The following is a 21,177-nucleotide window of genomic DNA, read 5'->3' on the forward strand; positions in this document are numbered from 1 at the left end:
CTATTTCATTTATTTAAAGTATTTCTAGGCCGCCTTCTAGGGTCATACCCTCTAAAGGCAAGGTCCAACATAAACATTCACCAAATGAAATCCGTGCAGGTTTAAAACCATAAACCAACATCTTTTGGCCTAGAACTCCCATCATCCCTCACCGTTGGCTGTGCTGGCTGTAGCTGATGGGAGTTGTAGGCCAACACATCTGGAGAGCACAGCTGCCATAAATCATTAAAAAATACAATGGAATATTTTAAAAGCCAAGAACCAACAAATAATGCTAATGGCAAACTGCATGCTACCCAGAAAGAGCAGGAAGTTCAAATAAATAATTATGAACGACAGGAGCCCCTTATATACAGCAACCCAAGAAGAACGTCGTTCAAGAAAAGGCAGCTGTAAACAAACAGGCCATCAAAACCTGCTTGAATGCCTGCTAAGGATCTAAGTCAACATTGCACAAAAGGCATGTAATCTGCCTTTTGAACACCACATCGTTCCCCTCCAAAAGAGTCACAGGACCGTAAAAATTGCCTTCCTGGATCATACGAAAGGTCCATCCCAGGGGCATCTGGTGCCTGTTGGGGCTGGTAGGGCAAAGGGCAGGGCAGATGTTCAATATTCTATTTGGATTGCCAAAGGAGGACGGGCAGATCATGTGCCTGATCTCATCTGATCTCAGAAGCGAAGCAGGGTCAGCCCTGGTTAGTACTTTGATGGGGAACTGCCTGGGAATCAGGCTTCCTGCACTGAGCAGGGGGTTGGACTTGATGGTCCTGTAGGCCCCTTCCAACCCTATGATTCTATGTCTATGTCTATGTGTGGCACTCAGTGGTTGCACATGAACCTGGTTATCTCTGCCACAAGTGGGTGGGGGACAGGTGGAGGGTCACTGCCCCACTTGCCCCCGATACAGGACCACCTCTGGTCCATCCTTTTGCAACATCCTATCTCCAATAAAACCTCTAACCAGATGCCTCTGAGATGCTAACAAGGGCTGAATCTACACATTGCAGTTGTACCATTATCATACCATTATCATAACTATTGGTGCCCATTGGTGTCATGTGTACCAACAGTTATGATAACAGTATGATAACGGTATAACTGCTAAGTGTAGATTTAGCCAAGAAGAGCATGGTGGCGGCAGCCACCTCTTCTGGTTTGTCTCCAGTATCTGATGCTCAGTGGTAGACAGCCTTAAAACATGGAGGCTCTATTCTTACCTCTCATGGCTAACCGCTGCTCACAGACAACTTTTATGGAGGATAGGTCTAATTCTTTCTTAAAGCTTCCTAAGCTAGCAGCCATTGCCATATCTTGTGGCAAAGAATTCTACATGTTAATTTTGTGCTTGACTTCACTGTAAACCAAGTCTTTATTCAATCATCCATTTTATCCCTTCCCCCAAGGAGCTCAGAGTGCTTTCTCCCCCTGCTCCACCACCATTTTATTCCCACAACAACCCTGTGAAGTAGGTTAGGCTGAGAGTCAGTGACTGGCCCAAATCCACCTAGTGAGCTTCATGGCCAAGTGGGGATTTGAATCAGGTCTCCCCAATCCTAGTCAAACACTAACCCTGCACTGTTGAACCTCTTGCAGCTTGAGGGGCGAATTCCATTTCGGAGAAGCTCTCAGGAGTCGCATTCCAGTGGTGGGTGGGTCAAAAGGCAAAAGGGGCAGGACCAAACCCACCAAGAGTACCAGCATATTTTAGCTTAAAGCTCTGGCTGCTGCTGACTGAGCCTTAGGAGAAACATTTCAACCTTTTAGAATGGGGAGGAAACTGCACAAAAGCCGGGATACTACCAAAACCATCAGTGGTTGGGGAAAAGCAGATGGGAAAAGGGGGAGGAGCTATCTGAGGAACCTGGGAGGGCTGGATTGGGACCCCAGAAAGACTGTATTTCACTCTCAGGCCTGAAGTTCCCCACCCCTGCTCTAACCACTACACCACACTGTATGATTGAAAGGGGGTGCAGACAGGGGGAGGGCCCATCTGGGGAACCTGGGAGGGCCAGATTGGGGCCCCAGAAAGGCTGTATTTGGCTCTCAGGCCTGAAGTTCCCTACCCCTGTTCTAACCACTATACCACACTATATGATTGAAAGAGGGTGCGGGCAGGGGGAGGGCCCATCTGGGGAACCTGGGAGGGCCAGATTGGGGCCCCAGAAAGGCTGTATTTGGCTCTCAGGCCTGAAGTTCCCTACCCCTGTTCTAACCACTATACCACACTATATGATTGAAAGAGGGTGCGGGCAGGTGGAGGGCCCATCTGGGGAACCTGGGAGGGCCAGATTGGGGCCCCAGAAAGGCTGTATTTGGCTCTCAGGCCTGAAGTTCCCTACCCCTGTTCTAACCACTATACCACACTATATGATTGAAAGAGGGTGCGGGCAGGGGGAGGGCCCATCTGGGGAACCTGGGAGGGCCAGATTGGGGCCCCAGAAAGGCTGTATTTGGCTCTCAGGCCTGAAGTTCCCCACCCCTACTCTAACCACTACACCAGACTGTAGATTGTCCCTCATATTCTTTGGAGCAGATATCCTAAACATGTTCCAATGACATTATAATCTTCTTCACCTCCTCCTCCTCCTCCTTCCCTAGGATCCCACCAATGGCTACTACAAAGTGCGTGCCCATGAGGAGCCATGCCTGGGAAGCAGCTTCTCCGAATATACGCCAGCCCCCCGACCTTTGTTTGGGGCCTCTTCTCTGTACCCTTCCACAGGGCCAGCGCAGCCCAAGCTATATGAATACGCTCACCGCTACACCTTAGGCACGCCTGGTTCCCGCTCAGCCTACGACCCCCACGAGCGGCTTTTCCCGCAGGAAAACATGTACAGTGGGACGGCCTACCTCACGGCCCCCTACAACCGGGCCTTTACCAGCTACGTCAAACCCAGCAACTACGAGAAGGCCGAGAGCGGGTATGAACAGTCGGACCAGGCCAGCAAGGCCTCAGGCTGCTCGCGCTTCTCCTATACCTCCTTGTCCCAGCAGTCTGACTATGGGCGCCCTGCTCACCAGCGCATGCAGACTCACGTATGACTCGTGCCTGACCCCTGCCAAGCTCCTTTCACCTCCAGAGGGAGAGAAAAGGGAACAGACGCTCACTTTGGCTAACAGACTCCCAACGGCCAGGTGATAAGACTTGACGTCCTTGAGCTTGTCCTGAGGATGCACCATTTTCACCTTCCAGGGAAGATGGCAGGTAGCTGGCTCAACAATCCCCAGGGGCAGCAACCCAAGATGGCTGACGGCCTGCTTGTCATCTTCCAACTGGAACTAGCTCCATCTTGCTTTGGCTGTGAGGAAACCACCCTGTCATCTGCCTTCATGTCAGTACATGAAAGTGGATCGTACGTGTTGAAATGCACCCCTTTGTGGAAATGGAGAATAGGCTCTTCATGGGTTGTCGTGGCCTGTAAGAATCTGGATTCAAAATGGTGGATGTTGTTGCTTGTCAGACAAAAGCATGGGCGTAAGGAGCCAGTGGGTGCTCCAAATGGTGCACAATCTGATGTAGTAACAGCCTCTGCAATGGGACTATGTGACGCTTGTTCTTGGCTCCCCAACAGAGTTGCCCCAAGGGCAATCTCCAGCCATGAAGGCAAGACTCTCCTGCCATTGCATGATTCTGGGAAACCTCTAAGCATGGGTGCTAGTGCTTGCATTTTAATTTTCCTGGCTTGATTGCTGTGGTTTAAATAATTCCCTCTTCCCCCTCTTTAGCAGAGGTGGCTCTGGGTGGATACAAATGCAACTAGATTCCCACCCACCCCCTTTAATGAAAACAACTGGCCCACCACTTCTAATGGAAAGACACCTGCCGCGTTACACAAGTCAGATCAGGAGGTGGCGCAAGTGTTCAACCATGGTGCCCATATGAGACCTGAAAGGACTCCTTGGGCACAAACGTTGAAATGATAGGATTGTGTTGAGGACTATAATCCGATTTTTCGAAAACCCAAGGGCGGAGCATGGGGAAAAGCTGGCAATTGAAAGGGGATGGGATCTGTTGATTTCATTTCTGTGTGTGTGTGTGTGTGTGTGTGTGATTTTTTTATATAATAAGTTATTCCTTGTGATTACTTTTTGCCTTAAGCATATTTCTCTGCTGTTGGATGTTTTTTGACATTTTTGTTTTGATCTTTCCCAAATCGCTGGGGTTGGTTTAGTTATTGCTTTGTGTGTGTCTTTTCTTTCTTTGTTTTGTATTTTGCATTTTTCAGAATGGGATTTCACAGGGAGACACTATGGCCATGCCTGTTTGGATGTGTAGTGCTTTATATCAGAAGAGGGGGAAAGATCAATGTCTTCCCTACTGGAGGATTCAAATATTTATATCTAATTTTTTTTTTTTAAATGGGAATGAGTGATGCTTCATTCTTTCAACCTTGTCCGATCACAAGATTATTTCAGCCTACTATGTGGAAGGATAGGGAAGGCAAACATACGTACTGCATAAGTATGCTTCTGGACCTTGGATAACTTAGAGTTCTGCTAAAACCAGAGCGGATGCACCGCCCCACTGACATTGGAGACGCCAGCCTCCACTGGGTTTCCCTGTCCCTTCTGAACTTAGCTGCAGTCCTCACAGTAGCTGGGGAGAAATTAATTTTCCCAGCAAAAAAATATAGTTGTGAGCTATCCCATTGCAATGCAAAATAGTAAGGAATGCCCTGGTACTGAAATGGCAATTAAGACCCATTTGTTTTAGAAAAGACCTGCTTCTGATGCAGATGAACACTGCTAGACCTGGTTTGTTGATAGGGGTCAACACAACTGCCTGCATTTGGGGGCTGTCCTTGGCTGTGTGGCTATGGGGGCCGTCATGATGAGCGCCTGAACCTCATACATTTCACCACTACACCACTGATTGTACTATTCATCGATTCGTGACAGGGTGCTTCCCGACCAAACTATTATCGTGCAATCACTCTGCCCCTTTCGTGGAATTTTACCAGAGGCCCAAACGTCGGTGTCTTCCATTTGTAGCCCTCCCCTGTTTCCCAGCTGCTTCTTCTATCTTTTTCCTTACTATGGAAAATCCGCTGAGGAGGGAAAGATGGAACTGCTGCACAGTGTATTTTCATGGTCGCCGTCTTTGCCTAGGAGCACCCCATTTTGTCTAGCCTGCCTGGTAGCAGCTCTCCCAAGGCTCTCAGGCCAAGGTCTTTCCCATCACCTGCTCTTTGATCTTTATAACTGGAGATGCCAGGATCTGGATCTTTTTAAATCCAACTGTTCATCGTTTCACTAAAGTACCCTTCCGTGGAAAAAAAAAATTCAACCTGGCTCTCTTAGCATACATAGGAATTGAACTACGGTTGAAAAGAGGGGCGTTGAACTTCTTTCTGCCTAAGAGCCGAATTCAGTGTCAGAGAAGCTCTCAGGGGGTGCATTCGAGTGGTGGGTGGGGCAAAAGCAAAATGGGCGGGGCCCAAAATACCAGCCTATTTTAGCTTCGAGCTCTAACTGCCAGTAACTAAGCCTTAGGAGAGGTATTTCAACCTTTTGCAATAAACAAAAACCAGGAAACTACCAAATGGTCTGTGGTTGGAAAAAGGGCGTAGCCTTCTGGGGAACCCAAGATGTCCAGTTTGAGACCCCAGATGGGCCAGATTTGGCCCATGGATGTGAGGTCCTACACCCCTGGTTTAAAGGTTTGTAGTCAGGATATTGGAAGGACTGCCTCCTCCTATATGGGCCTGCCCATAGTTTAAGATCTGTTTTGGAGTCACCGTAACCCTTTCCACAAACCAAGAGAAGTTAGGCACAGTGGAGGCCAGTCAGAACTCAGGTTCAGCACCTTGGATCGCTCCTTCAGAGTTCTGACTGAAACCCAGAGCAGATTCACTGCCCCATGACATCAGACCCAGCAGCCTCCTCTGAGCAGGCGGGAACATGGAACAGGGGCTTCTCTGTTCCACCTGGCATTTGACTGATCTGTAATGTAATTCCACTCCCTGTTTCTAAAGATGGTTTTCTTTCCCATGTTTTAATTTGTTTGGTATGCTGTTTTTGTTTTCTTTTGTTATGATATTCTTTTATACATTTAAATGTGTATATTGCCTTGAGGGGGCCTTTTTGAGGCTGGAAGGTGACTAATAAATGATTTTATGAATGAATGAATGAATGAATGAATGAATGAACGAATGACGGGAGGTGCTGGGGATTGAACCCAGGGCCTTTTGCATACAAATCAGGTGCTCTACCTTTGAGCTATACTCCTGCCCTCCAGTTCTTTCATCTGATCATCATATTTTTCTCCTCTGCACAACCTATAACTTGGATGCAAACTATTTACCAATTCAAACATCCTGTTCTTCTTTACACCTGGTCATGGTCCTATAGACAATGGAACCAATTAACTAGGGAGGTGGTGGGCTCTCCCACACTGGAGGCATTCAAGATGAGTCTGGACAGCCATCTGTCAGGGATGCTCTTACTTGGATTCCTGCATTGAGCAGGGGGTTGGACTCAATGGTCTTGTAGGCCCCTTCCAACCCTACTATTCTATAAAAGGTTCTCTGTTGTATATTGAATCCAGCAAGGAGTGATCCAATGTAGGATGCTGTGTAGGCCATGCCAAAACAAAACAAAATTAAGATCTGTGCCCAAATGATCCAAATTCTGCATCAAGGACTGAATTTCTACATTATGCAAATCATATCATTTTTCATGCTTCCTTCTGCAATTTCAATCACCAGTGACACAGAGCACGGAAGCCATATCCTACATAACCACACTTATGGCTTCAGACATTTCAGTTGGTGTTACCCACATGCTTTCAATCATATCTTTGCAAGCCACGAGGGATAGAACCTTGGCTTTTAAAATGAAATTCTCTGGATGCTGAATGCTGTACCCTGAATGCCCTGTTCCGCACTCCCAAGGAACTGAAACATACCCATCCCAGCCCTGATCCTATGCAACGGATTGTTTTTCTAGAACAGCCTTTCCCAACCTGGCACCCTCCAGATGTTTTGGACTAGAACTCCCTGCATTCCTGACCATTAACCTTGCTGGCAGGGCAGATAGGAGTTGATGTCCAAAACATATGGAAGACACCAGATTGGGAAAAGCTGTCCTAGAAGAAAGGATTTCAGCAGTACCTACAAAATTCCCTACTGCACATCAATAGTAAAGGTACATGTTCCCTGCCTTCCTTTATAGTGGGTCTCCCTCCTACAGGAGCAGACATTTTGGGAAGGGACCCTTGCTCCACAGCAGAACACCCGCTTGGCATGCAGAAGGTCCCAGGTTTGATCCCTGGCATCTCCAGCTAAAACAGGAGAGCATCCTCCAGGCCGCAGGCCTAATCTGGCCTGCGGAAGGGGGGAGACCTTCCCTCCCCAAGTCTCTCCCCGCTTCCTCAGACCTGGCAAAAGGATCAGGTGGCAGCAGATGGCTGTTAAATCTCCCTTCCTGAGATCCTCGAGAGCTGCAGTGGCTGTTTACACAATACGCTAACCCACACTCATTGGTTTAGTGTGGGTTGTTGTTGAAGTATGGGTTGTTTGTTGAACCGTGGGTTAGCATGTTGTCTGAACGCAGCACGTTTTCCGCAGGGTGGCTTGTTAACCATGCGGCGTGGTTTGTTAACCACCCTGCACAACCTAACAACAAGCCATGGGATCTCAAGGTGGTTTATTCGAGAAAAATAAGCCACACTGCATGGTTAACAAGCCACCCTGCAGAACATGTCCTGAGTTCAGGCAATATGCTAACCCATGGTTCAATGAACAACCCACAGTTCAACAACAACCCACACACAACCACTGAGTGTGGGTTAGCATGTTGTGCGAACCCACTCACTGTCAAGTCAGCACCCTATCATACCTGCCCATTGGCAATGCTGGCTGGGGCTGATGGGAGTTGTAGTCCAAAACCTCTGGAGGGATGCAGATTTGGAAAGACTAGAGCTGGTCTGGCTGGACAAAGAGTCCAATGGGGTGTATAAGGCAGGTGGCTTTGTTTTCCCCCACCCACCCAATGTAAGGGTGTGAAAGAGATTTTTTCTGATGCCGCAGGCTGTGACTTTTATTTCCTCCTACAGACTTCCCACATACTTCAAAAGTACTTTGCAGCTTTTTCCGGTGTGGCAATGCTTCTTTTGAAACCAGATGGGCTTCAGGTCACGGAATCGTAATCTCTGAGGGGAAAGGGGCGACAGCAGGGAGAAACATCACAGAATCTCTGCTTCTCATTAGCCTTATCTGCTACACACTGATGTTGTTTAAACAACTTCATTCTTACGGGTTTTTAAAATAATGGTTCTTATTGCATGCCAAAAATAATATCCCTCATCACTGCTGAATGCCCAAAGCTACTTTCCTGATACTCCTGTGTATGAGATGGTTTCCAATTGCTACTATACAGCTCTCAGGGAAAGGCTTTGTTGGAAGACAAAAGGGGACAGAGGCAAGTTGGTTTAGGTAAAACCATAACATTGACACATCACAAACGGGTATTTCCAGCTGAGTGATTTGAATTGCACAAGGTGTGTGCACCGAGAAATTGGGATTGGCCAAGGTATGAACATGCATATACACACTACAGTGATCACATACGGTTGCCAATTCACCCGAAAAATAGGCACCTGGCCTGCTCTTGTGACTCTGAATGATAGCTTGAGGTACCAAGTCTGCATTTTCACAGCCTGGGAGTAATGGGGTAGTTCTAGATCAAGCCCTACTCAGAGGAGACCCATTTAAATCAATGCGACCTGAGTATGGCATTGAATCATGACTAACTTAAATCCGATTGATTTCAATGGCTCTTCACTAAGTGTGACTAAAGCTGGAATGTTTATTTAGTTGTATCCAGACTTAGTCGCATTTGGACGAGACCCATTAAAATTTCAATGCAGAATAATTCTCTTATGTATGACTAACAGTGCAATTCTATTCATGTCTATTCAGGAGTAAGTCCCACTGAGTTTGATGGGGCTTATGCCCAGGTAAGTAGATATAGGAACCAACTCATTATCACGTGCTAACTCCTGCAGGCCAGCTCTGGTCTGCCTAGTTTCCCAGTCCAATCCTTTGGGGTTGCCCAGATGGCCATACCACCTTTCCTCCAACCACCAATCGTTTGGTGGTTGCCTGGCTTTCATGCATTTTACTGGCAGTAAGAGCTTGAAGCTAAAATATACTGGTATTTTTAATGTTTTTGGCCTCTCCCCACTTTTCCTTTGGCCCCCACCCACCAGTGGAATGCGGCCCCCAAGACCTTCTCTGAAATCGAATTTGGCTGTCAGGCTGAAAAAGGTTTGACACCCCTAATATACAGTGACAAGAGCGTGCATGGCACTTTGCAGAGTGGAAGAGGGCAGGTCCCAGGTCCCAAGGAGCTTCCAATATAAAATTCAATATGGGAATCAACAGAGGAAGGGGAGAGAACTGGAGAGGGAAACAGGGAAGCGATATGCCATTATTTCAGTTACTTGTGCTTAAGTTTATCTGTGGGGCGAGTTATAGTAGAACAGGGGTAGGCAATGTTTATTTTATTTATTTTATTTTTATTTTTATTTTATTTAAAACATTTGTATCCCACCCTATATCATTAAGATCTCAGGGCAGCATACCAATAAAATCAATTTAAACAGTATAAAACAATAAATATATTAACTTCCCTTCTCATAAAGGCTTTACCATCTGATCTCGGAAGCTAAGCAGGGTCAGCCCTGGTTAGTACATGGATGAGAGACCGCCTGGGAATCAGGCTTCGTGCACTGAGCAGGGGGTTGGACTCAATGGTCTTGTAGGCCCCTTCCAACCCTATGATTCTATGAAATAATTTAAATAGTTAAAAACATATTAAATCATTCAGCTAGCTAATACCAGTTTAACATCTAAACAATAAAAACAGTGTGCAAACACAGGGAATCCAATTAGTCCTCAAGGCTTTGGTAAAAAAACATGTTTTAACTTGGTGCCAAAATGAAACCAGTGTCTGCACCAATCAGGCCTCCAAGGGGAGGGCATTCCACAACCAGAGTGCCACAGCAGAAAAAGCCCTCTCCACGTCCCACCATAGTGTATGTCTCGTGCTGGTGGGATGCAGAAGAAGGCTCTTCCAACAGATTTCAATCCTCAGGCAGGCATATATAGGGGCCTGAGGGTCCCAGTGTACTGCCAGACACCTTTCTTTGTGCCCACCAAGATGCCCTACCCCTCCCACTTTAAAAAAAATACCAACATATTTTCTTCTTGGTCGCTGGGATCACTGTGAAAGAGGTTTCTGTTGATGCTGAAGACCATGGGTTCAAGGAGTTCTTCAGTGTGTTGTGACTCAGACTCCACTTCTGCCATTTGCTCAGCCCTTTGGGCAAGTTTCTTGTCCTTTGTGACTGGCCACACCTCCCATGACAGCCATTTTGTGGCAGTGCCCAGGAGAGTTTCTCAAATTGCCAAATGTGCCCATGGCCCAAAAGGGCAGTAGGGCATAGGAACAAGGGGGGTGTATTATTATTATTATTGTTGTTGTTGTTGTTGTTATTATTATTACTCAACCCCCAAGAGTTCTCAGGGCTGCAAACAATACAATACAAAACATCCACTGAAAACCATGACAGCAGCTCTACTCAACTGTTTAAAAAGGTAGAAGAACATAAAGCTCCTGCTAGAGACACAGCTACATGGAGCGGTTGGAGTAGTTGGCCACTGAAGAAATCTGTGTTTGTGAGGCTGTGGAACATGATATAGTCCTTACTGGGAAGCCTTATCAGGAAGTCTTAGGCAAACCACCATCTCAACTGCCAATTCCCAGCTTTGGCCACTGAGAAAAATCAGCCACTCTGCAGACAAGAAAAGCAAATCCTGTAAGCTGTTTTCTGTAAGAAAACAGAATTATGCAAGTGACACATTAAATGTACACACACCACCACCACAAGACTTTCCTTATCAGTTCTTAATCCATTATTCAAATGTCAATGATTTATTAGATTCTGTGCTGGACATGAAAGCACAGATAGGACTTTTCATATGGTCAGTAGATGCAGGATGGAGCTGTGGCCAATCCGTTTAGTGCACTTGTTGTCATATCTGGAATATAGCCTTCAGCGTTCATTGGGAAGCTCGGTCTTTGCTCTGTATTATTCAACCACAGGAGTGATCATGTAGCTCTTTTTTAAAGCAGAAAACACCAGCAAAACTGCCTCTTCACAAAGCTAAATCTGGACCTCTGAGACTCCGATGATGGACACGCTCCCTTCTCCTGGCCACCCTCCCCCGCCCCCTTTCCCAGGCCACCAATCATTTGGTCATTTCACGGCTTTGGTGCAGGTCCCCCACCCACCCCATTCTAAAAAGTTTAAATGCCTCTCTTAAGGCTTAGTTACTGGCAGTAGGAGCTTGAAGCTAAAAGATGCTGGCATTTTAGGTTTATGGCCCATCAGTTTTGCCTTTCTCCACCCCCCTTTTGCCTTGGTCTCCACCTACCCCTGGAATGCCCCTGCCCTTCACCAAAATGGAGTTCAGCCCTTGAGCTGAAAGAGGTTCAATACCCCTGCCCCAGAGTAGCAGCAGAGCTCTCTAGTTTCAAGAGCCCTTTACATTTTTTTTAATTATTACTCATTTAATTACTAGCAACTAGCATTCCTATGAGTGTAATTCCTTTACTGGACCAACCAAAAGATCACCAAAAATGTGCACATTTTTGGTGATCTTTCCGTTGGCCTGATAAAGTTATTACACTCATATGGGGTTTGGATTTTTCCTTATGGTCAGCATGGCTACTTGTGTGTGTGTGTTTAGTAACTATTATGTTCTTCCCCACCTACCAGGCTGCCAACTTTTCCTGGCCCAAGTGCCTGTGCTAATACACACATTTAGCTCCTAAATCTTTCCCCCATCACTCCACTTCTGTGCCAGGAAAAGCTTCATCTGCTACATTTCTGCTTTCACCTGCTACATTTCTAATCTGGGAGCTGCTGTTAGGGCATGGGATCCCTACCAAAACAGAATCTGGCAACCGTATATTCCACTCCCTTTGTTTTTCTCCCCTGCAGCCCCCACCCATTAAATAGGGATGTGATATGGTTCTGCTCCCACTGCCACAAATGTAGCCTGAAGAGGAAAGTACAGCAGTGTTGATTAGATGGAAAGTTCTTGATCCTGCCCTTGAGGGCTTCTTCCACAACAGCTGGCAGACTGAGACTTCATTCATCCTACTGTAGCATGGCATGCAACATTAAGTCATCACCAGGAGAGGGCACCCCCATGGGCATGATGGCTAAAGAGAGAGACCGCTCTCTCATTTTCTAAGCCAACAGGAAGGGCCAACAGCCTTCCCCAGCCTGGCCCCTTCCAGATGTGTTGGACTGCAACTCCCATTGTCCCCAGCCAACATGCCCGGTATCTGGGGATGATGGGAGTTATGGCCCAATGCATCTGGAGTGGGGGAAGGTTTGGGAAGGCTATGCCACAAGATGTCCAACTCTCTCCATGGTCCTCTCCTCGACCTTTTCCTCCCACTGCTTAGAGCAAGCAGGTCTCTCATAATTTGGCCTGATGGAGCACCACACTGGTGCAAGCTATGTAAAAAGTTTCCCCACCACCATCATCACACATACATCTTTGCTAGTAAGCAAAAGCCAGATCTGCAACCCAGCCAGTGCCGGCTCCAGGTTTTGGAGGGCTGTTGGGCAAGACACCCTCACTGGGGGTGTCAGTGAGCCCACCTTCTCACTGCCATTATCACCAGCTGATCTTGCTCCTCATCGTCTTTCTCATCATTGCTACTACTTGCTTGCTTGAGAGGCAGAGAGCCAGGGAACAAGGAGGCCATGGCATCTGCTACTCGTACTTCTCACCACCACCGTTGTCTGGGCCGGAGTAAGAGACAGGGGAACAAGCAGGAGGCAAAGGTGAAAAGGGGGCACAAATCCAGAAGGATCTTGTCAGTGGGCCCATGCTGGGATGTGGGCCCTCAACAGGTGCCTGGCCATGCCTACCCTTGATGGCGGCCCTATGCCTGAGAATGAAGTCAGCCATTTTATGTGGCTTCAAGTAGTCCTCCCATGCATCTTCAGTGCTTATTCAGTCCACAGCTACTCCAAGCAATGAGATACCACTAACATCTCATGTATATATTTGATCATATTGTTATGTCGTTGTGTGTCTTCCAGAAAGCCAAAGGTCCAGCCCACCTCTTGTTCGGGGTGATCTATTGGGAAGCATGATTGTTGTTCAAGTGCCCTTCCCAATCAATGACCTCACAACACCCCAACATGTGTTCTGTAACCATGAAGCCCTTAGCGCTATGTGACAAATCTTTGTCCCAGATGCCTTTGCATCTTGCAAGATTTCTGCACCAACCTGCATAATAGGCTACCTTGCAAATGTGTATCCAAAATAAAGAATTATTGCTTCCACATTTTTCTCATAAGCAGTAATTTTCCTAAGCTATGATTTTCATAAAGAAGCACATAGAACATTAAGATATATTCCTATATTAAGTTTGAATCATTTTGATTCTCATAGAAGGCATTCGAACAGAAGCATTTGTTCTGACATGCTGTGACTTTTCACTGGCCTAGGAACCTGCTATGGGAAAGATGAAATTTTCCAAGCTAAACTCAGGAAAAAAGCAAACTGTGCCACTTATATGAAAGTTGGGAGAAAGGAACTACTTACTAAACAATTCTATCTGTTCAGCTTATGATGCAAATCAGTTAACATAAAATATTATAAGAAATAAGCAGTCCCTATGGAAGACAACCAGATGGTATCCTGTTTGGAAACTTAAGGGAAGGGTGTCTCAGCCTTGCTGACAAAGGTATAAAGTAAATATAAGCACTCCAAATCATAGCTGTGAACTTTGGAAAAAATGGTAACTAATTGTTAAAGGAACTCTGTTTAGTGGGAAACATACATAAGCAAGTTGATAAGGAATCATAAATATGAGGGGGGAAATACAGGGACTTCAGAATCAAATATCAATTCTCATCAGGACATTCCACCTGTCCGCACAGAACATATCATCTGCTCTGTCCTTGGCTTCTCAGCTCAATTTTGCTCCCAGCTCAGAAATGTCATCGGGTAAGAATCTTGTCTCAATGCTCTCATATCAAATGTGAATCATGTAGAAACTGCTTAAGATTTTGAAGTAAAAAAAAGTGAAAAGACACACCTATTCTTAGAGTCCTCAATTTGAAAACTGTGTGTGTTGATACAGGAACTTTATAAACCTACAAATTCCAGGCTGACACCTTGTTCCTGGAATATGGCATGGGATATGTTACCTGATTTTCATGATCAAGCTATACACAGAAATCCCATATCATACTATCCCTAGGCAAGGACAAATCTGTCACAGCTATGAAGCGTTGCCACTTAAAAAAAAAAATGATTGGGCCGTGCTCCTGTTCCTTTAAACAGCAACTTGATCTGCAGACAGGGCTGGCTGGCCCCAAGATGAAAAGGTGCCTCAGGCAAGAAACATATTTGATGTTGCCCTCTAACCACGAACAACCACCTGTATTTGTTGAACTTTTGTACACCCTTTTTGTGTAGCACATTTCACAACTTCAATTTACCATTTATCTTGATCAGGGCCAGCCCTACCACTAGACAGAATGATGCACCTGCCTCAGCCAGCAGATGACAAGGGGTAGGGATAGTGGTGAGGTGTTTGAGGACAGAGCTGTGTAAGCTACTCGGCCTGCCCTGTGTCTCGTAAGCTAGTTTGCTGCCCTCCGGTGCAATGATGGATGTTGTCCCATTCCCAGGGTTAAAGTAAGATTCAACAGCTAGTCCAGCCTAGTCAGCTTCTGTATGTGAAACTGGGGAAGAGGGGGCAGAATAGACTGGGCTGCCCCTAATCGTCATCATATAAAACAGGGTTGTTGAACCTCTTTCAGCCCAGGGGCCAAATTCCATTTTGAAGCTCTCAGGGGCTGCATTCTGGTGGTGGGCGGGGCTGAAAATACCTGCATATTTTAGCTTAAAGCTCTTACTGACAATCACTAAGCCTCAGGAGACTATTGGTTGGTAGGGGAAAGGCGTGGGGCCAGGGGAAGGGGTTTAGCCATCTAGGGAACCCCAGAAGGATGGACTGAGAGCCTAGGAGGGCTGGATTTGGCCCCTGGGCCTGAGGTTTTGCACCCCAGATGTAAGATCACAATTATTCACATGCATAGAGTTTGTCGAGTGAGCACTGATGCTGTCAATTTTCCTGCAGATTTTTAAAAAAGAAGGGAAGGAGGAGTGCAGGGAAAGAGAGAGAGGGAGGGATGCTCTGACTTGTCAGGGATGCTCTGACTTGGATTCCTGCATTGAGCAGGCAGTTGGACTCGATAGCCTTGTAGGCCCCTTCCAACCCTACTATTCTATGATTCTACGAAGTGATGCTTGCTGTGCGGATCAGCATTATCAGCGTTAAAAGTGAAGATGAACTGTTTGCACTATTGCGTATGGCTTAGTAGAACCCCCCTAATTAGTGTTGCAAGCCAACAAGGCAGAAAGGAACTCCACCAATCCTTTAAATTCCCTAGTGGAATTTAAGTCCCTTCTACTACTCTTTCCCTCCCCTTGCCCCACCCCCAATGAAAAGCAAAAGTCCAGGTTTGGGAGAACAGAGGATGTGAGGGAGAAACATCCACTTGTCCATCCACTGCTGCCTCACAGAGTATCGAGGTACTGGATCATCAGGTTGTAACCTGGCACCCCTGGGGTCGGGCCTGTGAAGAGCAGATTTCATGGCTTCTGCACCACATCGACAAAGAGCATGATCTGGTAGAAGGCAGTTCCTGCGTGCGGAAAGAGTCCAAAATGACAGCGAGGAGAAGGTGGCTTGTCTGGATTCAGCCTCACCATCTCCACCAGCCCCCAGACAGGCAAGCAGCACGCTGATTGAGTTGATGCTGCCCACCATCTGCTCGGTAATGTGCCTGCAATGTAGGCGCATGATGTGCGGGCATGCACACTCGCACACATACACAGAGCTTCTGGATGCAAGAAATTGATCTTGTGCGCAAAAAGGAGAAATCCAGAAGGGCAGCCTTTGGCATCTGAGCACAGGCCATCCTCGCTGGGCCCGAGTAACAGGCTGTGATTCAGCAAACCACACAGGCTGCCTGAGCTCGCCCTGGCAGCTGCGGAAGGCAAACCCCCCCCCCATAGGATCCAAGCGTAGTCATGCTTTGAGTTCCCACTGAAACCAATGGGAATTAAGTTAGCTATGACTCCTGACTGACTCCTCCCATTGATCTCAATGGGTCTACTCTAAGCATGACTAAGTCTGGGACCAACCCACTGTAGTTTTTCTCTAGACTGCAGCCACGGGCTGTCATCCCATGGACCTCATCGTGGCTCTCTACAAGCCAGGAGTGGGCAACTTGTGATCCTCCAGATGTTTTGGCATATAGCTTCCACCAGCCCTAGCCAGCATAGCCAATAGCAAGGGGTGATGGAAGCTGTAGGCCAAAACATCTGGAGAGCCACGAGTTACCCCCCCTCCCCTGGCCGTAAGGCTCTCTCTCCAGTGCTGGCAGGCGTCTTTTCGAGCAGCTGCCTCCCCGCTCTATGAGAGTTTCTTTGCATGGTGTGTCAGCGTCACATGGCAGAAATGAGGTGAGGTGATGTGATTGGTTAGCAGCTGAACACCATGTTTCCTATGATGCTGACATTTAGGCTGGAGACTTTTACTGTTTAAGGGGGCAAACATATCCATGTTTAGACAGAAAAAAAAAAACGCTACAACTTTTTTTCTGTCTAAGCATCCAAAGGATTGCACTTTAAGAGGATTACATCTTGAAGTTTGGCACAGGAGGACTCATGCTCATCCTTAGCATGCTGGTTCCATATCCTTCATTTGTAGACAGAATGAAACCACAGACAGTTGTTCCATTTTATTGATTATTTAATTATTTAACCATACGGTTCTGCTGCCCGTGAACAATTAAGTTCTCTGGGCACTGAACAGAAGGAGAAAACCCTCACAAAACAGAAAAAATAGAAAATGAGCATACAATTAAAAACACCTTAAAACAGCATCAAAATGAAAGTAGTGCCCCAAAGTCTAAAAAGCACTAAAACATAGTTTTAAAATTGAAAAGCATGGGAAAATAAAAAGATCTTCACCTGGCGCCAAAAAATTATTTATTCATTCGTTCATTCATTATTTTTCTACACTGCCCAATAGCTAAAGCTCTCTGGGTGGTTTACAAAATTTTAAAACCATAAAAATAAATATAAAACATAATATTAAAACTATTTACATACGAAGCCAATTTAAAACAAACAGCATTAAAAAAAATCCCAGGACTGGTTAAAACCTTATCATATGCTGTCAAATGTCTGGGCGTAAAGTCTTAACCTGATGCTGAAAGGAGGACAATGTTGGTGTTCCATAATTGGGGGTGCCACCATGGAAAAGGCCCTCTCCTCTGAACCTCTTTTGGAGGAGGCACCTGAAGGAAAAAGCTACAATGTAGGTGCCAGGCAAGCCTCTCTGGGGAGGGGATTCCACAACTGGGGCACCACCACTGAAAAGGCCCTTTCCTTAGTAGCCATCTGCTATACCTCATTTGGCAATGGTGCCTGGAGAAATGCCTCTGAGGATGATCTTAGGGCCTGGGCAGGTACATATGGGAGGAGACAGTCCTGCAGGGAACCTTGCCGGAAGCCATTTAAGGCTTTAAAGGCTAATAACAGCACTTTGGAAGCCAGCGCGGGTAACACAGCAGTGGTGATAAATGATCATATCAGCCAGACCTTGGTAACAATCTCACTGCCCTATTTAGCACCAGAAGTTTCCAGACCATTTTCAATGGCAGCTCCACATAAAATCCATTGCAGTAATCCATTGAAGTTCAAACATAGTGGCAACTGGTATTCAACAAACCCATTTTTTTCCGACTATGGCACATGAGAGAGGAAAAGAAGGAAGGAAGGAAGGAAGGGAGGGAGGGAGGGAGGGGAGGAGGGAGGGAGGGGAGGAGGGAGCTCAACACTATTTGTTGGTCCAATAAACCATTGTGGTCCTCCAGACTGTGTGCCCAGCTCTATTACCCACATACCCTAGACAGGACTATAGGCAGCTGCCTTATACTGAGTCCATCTAGCCCAGTATTGTCAACTCTGACTGGCAGCAGGGGTTCAGGTGGGAGTTTTTCAGCCTGACCTGGAGATGCTGGGGATTGAACCTGGAACCTTCTGCACACAAAGCGGGTGCTCGACCACTGAGCTACAGCCCCATATACATTAATTCTGGGGATCTATTGCCCAGAGCCCTAAGAATCCATTGTTGCTAATGGAAGGGCTTATTTTTATCCGCTTCATTTTTATCCGTTTCGTTGCCCTGCAAGGGGCAATTTTCAACGGGGATTGCAGCTGGGGAGAGAAGGGTTAACACACACCCCCACATGCTGCAATGCACCCCCAACCAGTGGAGACTGGTGGTTCCAATTTCGGAAGGGCAGTGATTCCATTCTGGGTTTTAGTTAGAACCAGCCAGTACTTTAGAGGTGCTATCCAAGGTGCTGCACCCTATCCCCAAAATGGATTCAGCACCTTGGATAGCACCTCTAGAGTTCTGGCTGGTTCTAACTAAAACCCAGAATGGAACCACTGCCCCTCTGAATCCGGAGCCACCAGCCTCCACTGCCCACAACCCTCCCCTTGCAAGAGCCTAGAAAAAAATCTTCCCACTCATGCCAATGGGAGGGTTTTTCCCAAGCTTAGCTGCCATGAAGGGAACAGGATTTCCAGGGGGACCACAGTTGCGGGGGGGGGGGGAGGTTAACTCTCCCTTCCCTGTGTACTGTGCCCCTCCCAAATCCCCCCTCTGCATGGCCGTTAGGCTTGGGCGGGGTGAGCCTTCCCCTGATTCCAAATGAAAGGCTGGACTCTGACTCTTTTAAGTGCCTAACACCTAAGAATTTGTTCTCGGCACCCGAAGCATGCATACAGTCCTTTTACACACACAAATCCATTCCTGGTTTCCCACCTGCACCACCTCCAGCTTTCTTTTTTTCAGCAGCCAAATTTGCAGGGGGGGGGGAGAGAAGTTGTTCCTAGTGTTAAACAATTAGGAGTCAGAAATCCTGGGCACTCTACTGCAAACCATCCAGAAACCTACCAGGAAATCCTGATCTACCTTCTGCCCACTTCTGGGTTACTTCGACACTTGAAAGCAGAGGAGAAAAAGGCAAGTATTTGAATGAGAGCCGCTATGGCATAGCGGTTAGAGTGTTCAATTGGGACTCGGGAGATCCGGGTTCTACTCCCCATTCAGCCATAAAACTCACTGGGTGACTTTGGGCCAGTCACAGACTCTCAGCTCAACCTACCTCACAGGGTTGATGTTGCGAGGATAAAATGGAGAGGAGGGGGATCATGTATGCTGCCTTGGGTTCCTTGCAAGAGCAAAAAGATGGGATTTAAATGGAATGAATGAATAAATAAAATGAACAATTTAGGTTAATTCTTCTATCTCACTCATCCTGGGAAAGCTCAGAGGAACTTCCATGGGGCTTCCGGCCATCTCCTCTCCAGGCACTGATTAGTGCCACACCCACTATGCCTCAGGTACTACCAGAGGAGATATAAGGATTTGGCAGTTACAAGAATGAAGACAGAGAAGAGGAAGGCGAAATTTATCTCAAGGTCTGCATGTTTAGGATAGCTGGCAGAGAACAATATATCTGACCGTGTCAGAAAAGCTGAGAGTGACAATCCATTGGGGTGCAAAGATTAGGTGCCTGTCTTGGCCACATTTAGTTTGAGCTGCAGATAGGACATCAAACATGACAAGCTGGCAAGAGGAGACTGACTATAAAAGGAAAGGTTGGAAGACTTGCCAGCATAAAACCATGCATAGGGAGCCACAAATGCACTCCCCAGCTCACCAGGGGCGGCTATCTCTTTTTAACCAGGCAAGTGCAACGTTCAGTCACTATAAAGCAGTACCACGGGTGCCTTCAAAAACTACAGAGCAGGCTGAAATTCATTAGGGAAATCAAGTATTCCAAAGCACAATGAGGAGAGATTTCTATCTGTTGAAAATCTGCCTGGCCTGCAGCCATTCAAGATCCAGGAGGGCTGTCAGAAAAAGGGCCACCAGCATAGGTAATCGGCACCGAGAAGCAGGCCCTCCTGCTGACTTCCACACACACGTTTTTTGAATGTCTGAAAGGGCCTTTTTCTTTAGTACCGTTCAGGCGTTCATCAGGCTTCTTCAGCACTATTCAGGCATTCATACAGAGCGGGGTGGCACTACAACCACTGTGTAGATTTTACATTTTCAAAAACTGAAGGAGGGGATCAACTATGGCTTGTTTCTTCACCCCCGCCAGCCTAGATGCAACCCGAAACCATCCCAGGACCTCGCAGAAATGAATTTGAATGCTTGCAACCTCCTCCTACATTCCATCTTAAGATTGTAACTAAATGCAGATTCCAGGGTTTCGACATCACCCTCCCCTGCTTTGTTTACCATAGCCTCATAAAGAGTTCTGAAGAAGTCGAAAGCGTGCACACTCTTTTGTGACATTTCTGTCGGCCTAATAAAATCGCCCTAATATGGATTTTTGGATTTATTGCCCGCCGTTATACCCAACACGGCTACCTTCGCTTTTTCGTACACGCATCAGCTCTTTCACACGGGCGTTACCCGAACGCTAGCTCAGGGCGGGGGAGGTGGGGTTGGCAGAGGCCGGGACCCCCCCCCCCACTCCCTTCTACGCGCTTCCCACTTAAGATTTCTGACCAGGGTGATCACGTCAGCGGGGCTGGTGGTGCCCCTGAGCATGGACAGAGTACGCCTTTCCTTCTCGCATCATGGGTTCACGGTTTTTTCGAACGCTGAAAGGGGCTTCTCCCCCCCGCCCCCCGGCCGCTTTCCTTGTAATCACGGCGGCCCGGCTTGGCCAGATCGGAAAGCAGGCCGGTGTTCCTGAGCCAGGCTGGATTGAGCCCCGGGACCTTGCTCTCCTTGGAAACGAGCATCTGCTGCCGCCGCCGCGGCCGCCGCCTCCTCGAAGAGTCCCCCGCCCCAGCCTTCGCCTCCTCCCCGCCGGGCCGCCCCTCCATCCCTCTCCCGGCCGCAAGCCCCGCCTCCGGGCGGCGGCTGGCGCTGCGGATCCGGATCCGCCCCGCTGGGCGTTACGTCGCTGCAGGCGGAGCGGGAGGGGCCGAGGCGGCGAGCGGAGGAGGGGCCGAGCAGAAGGCT

The 21,177-nt window shown here is 47.4% G+C and overlaps 1 protein-coding gene across 2 annotated transcripts in view; it reads left to right on the forward strand.

Moving 5' to 3' along the window:
- The window catches only part of KIRREL2 (kirre like nephrin family adhesion molecule 2), a 56,375-nt gene extending 53,330 nt beyond the window's left edge, over window positions 1-3,045 (forward strand). For both annotated transcript variants that reach the window (XM_084814385.1, XM_084814386.1), the window contains exon 15: window positions 2,602-3,045. In XM_084814385.1, coding sequence (XP_084670511.1) covers window positions 2,602-3,045 — 444 coding nt within the window. The remainder of the gene's footprint in view (window positions 1-2,601) is intronic.
- The last annotated feature ends 18,132 nt before the right edge of the window (window positions 3,046-21,177 follow it).

This window comes from Heloderma suspectum, chromosome 10 (assembly GCF_057233095.1).
Source record: "Heloderma suspectum isolate Gila_16-S chromosome 10, 16-S_ref, whole genome shotgun sequence".
NCBI lineage: Eukaryota > Metazoa > Chordata > Lepidosauria > Squamata > Helodermatidae > Heloderma > Heloderma suspectum.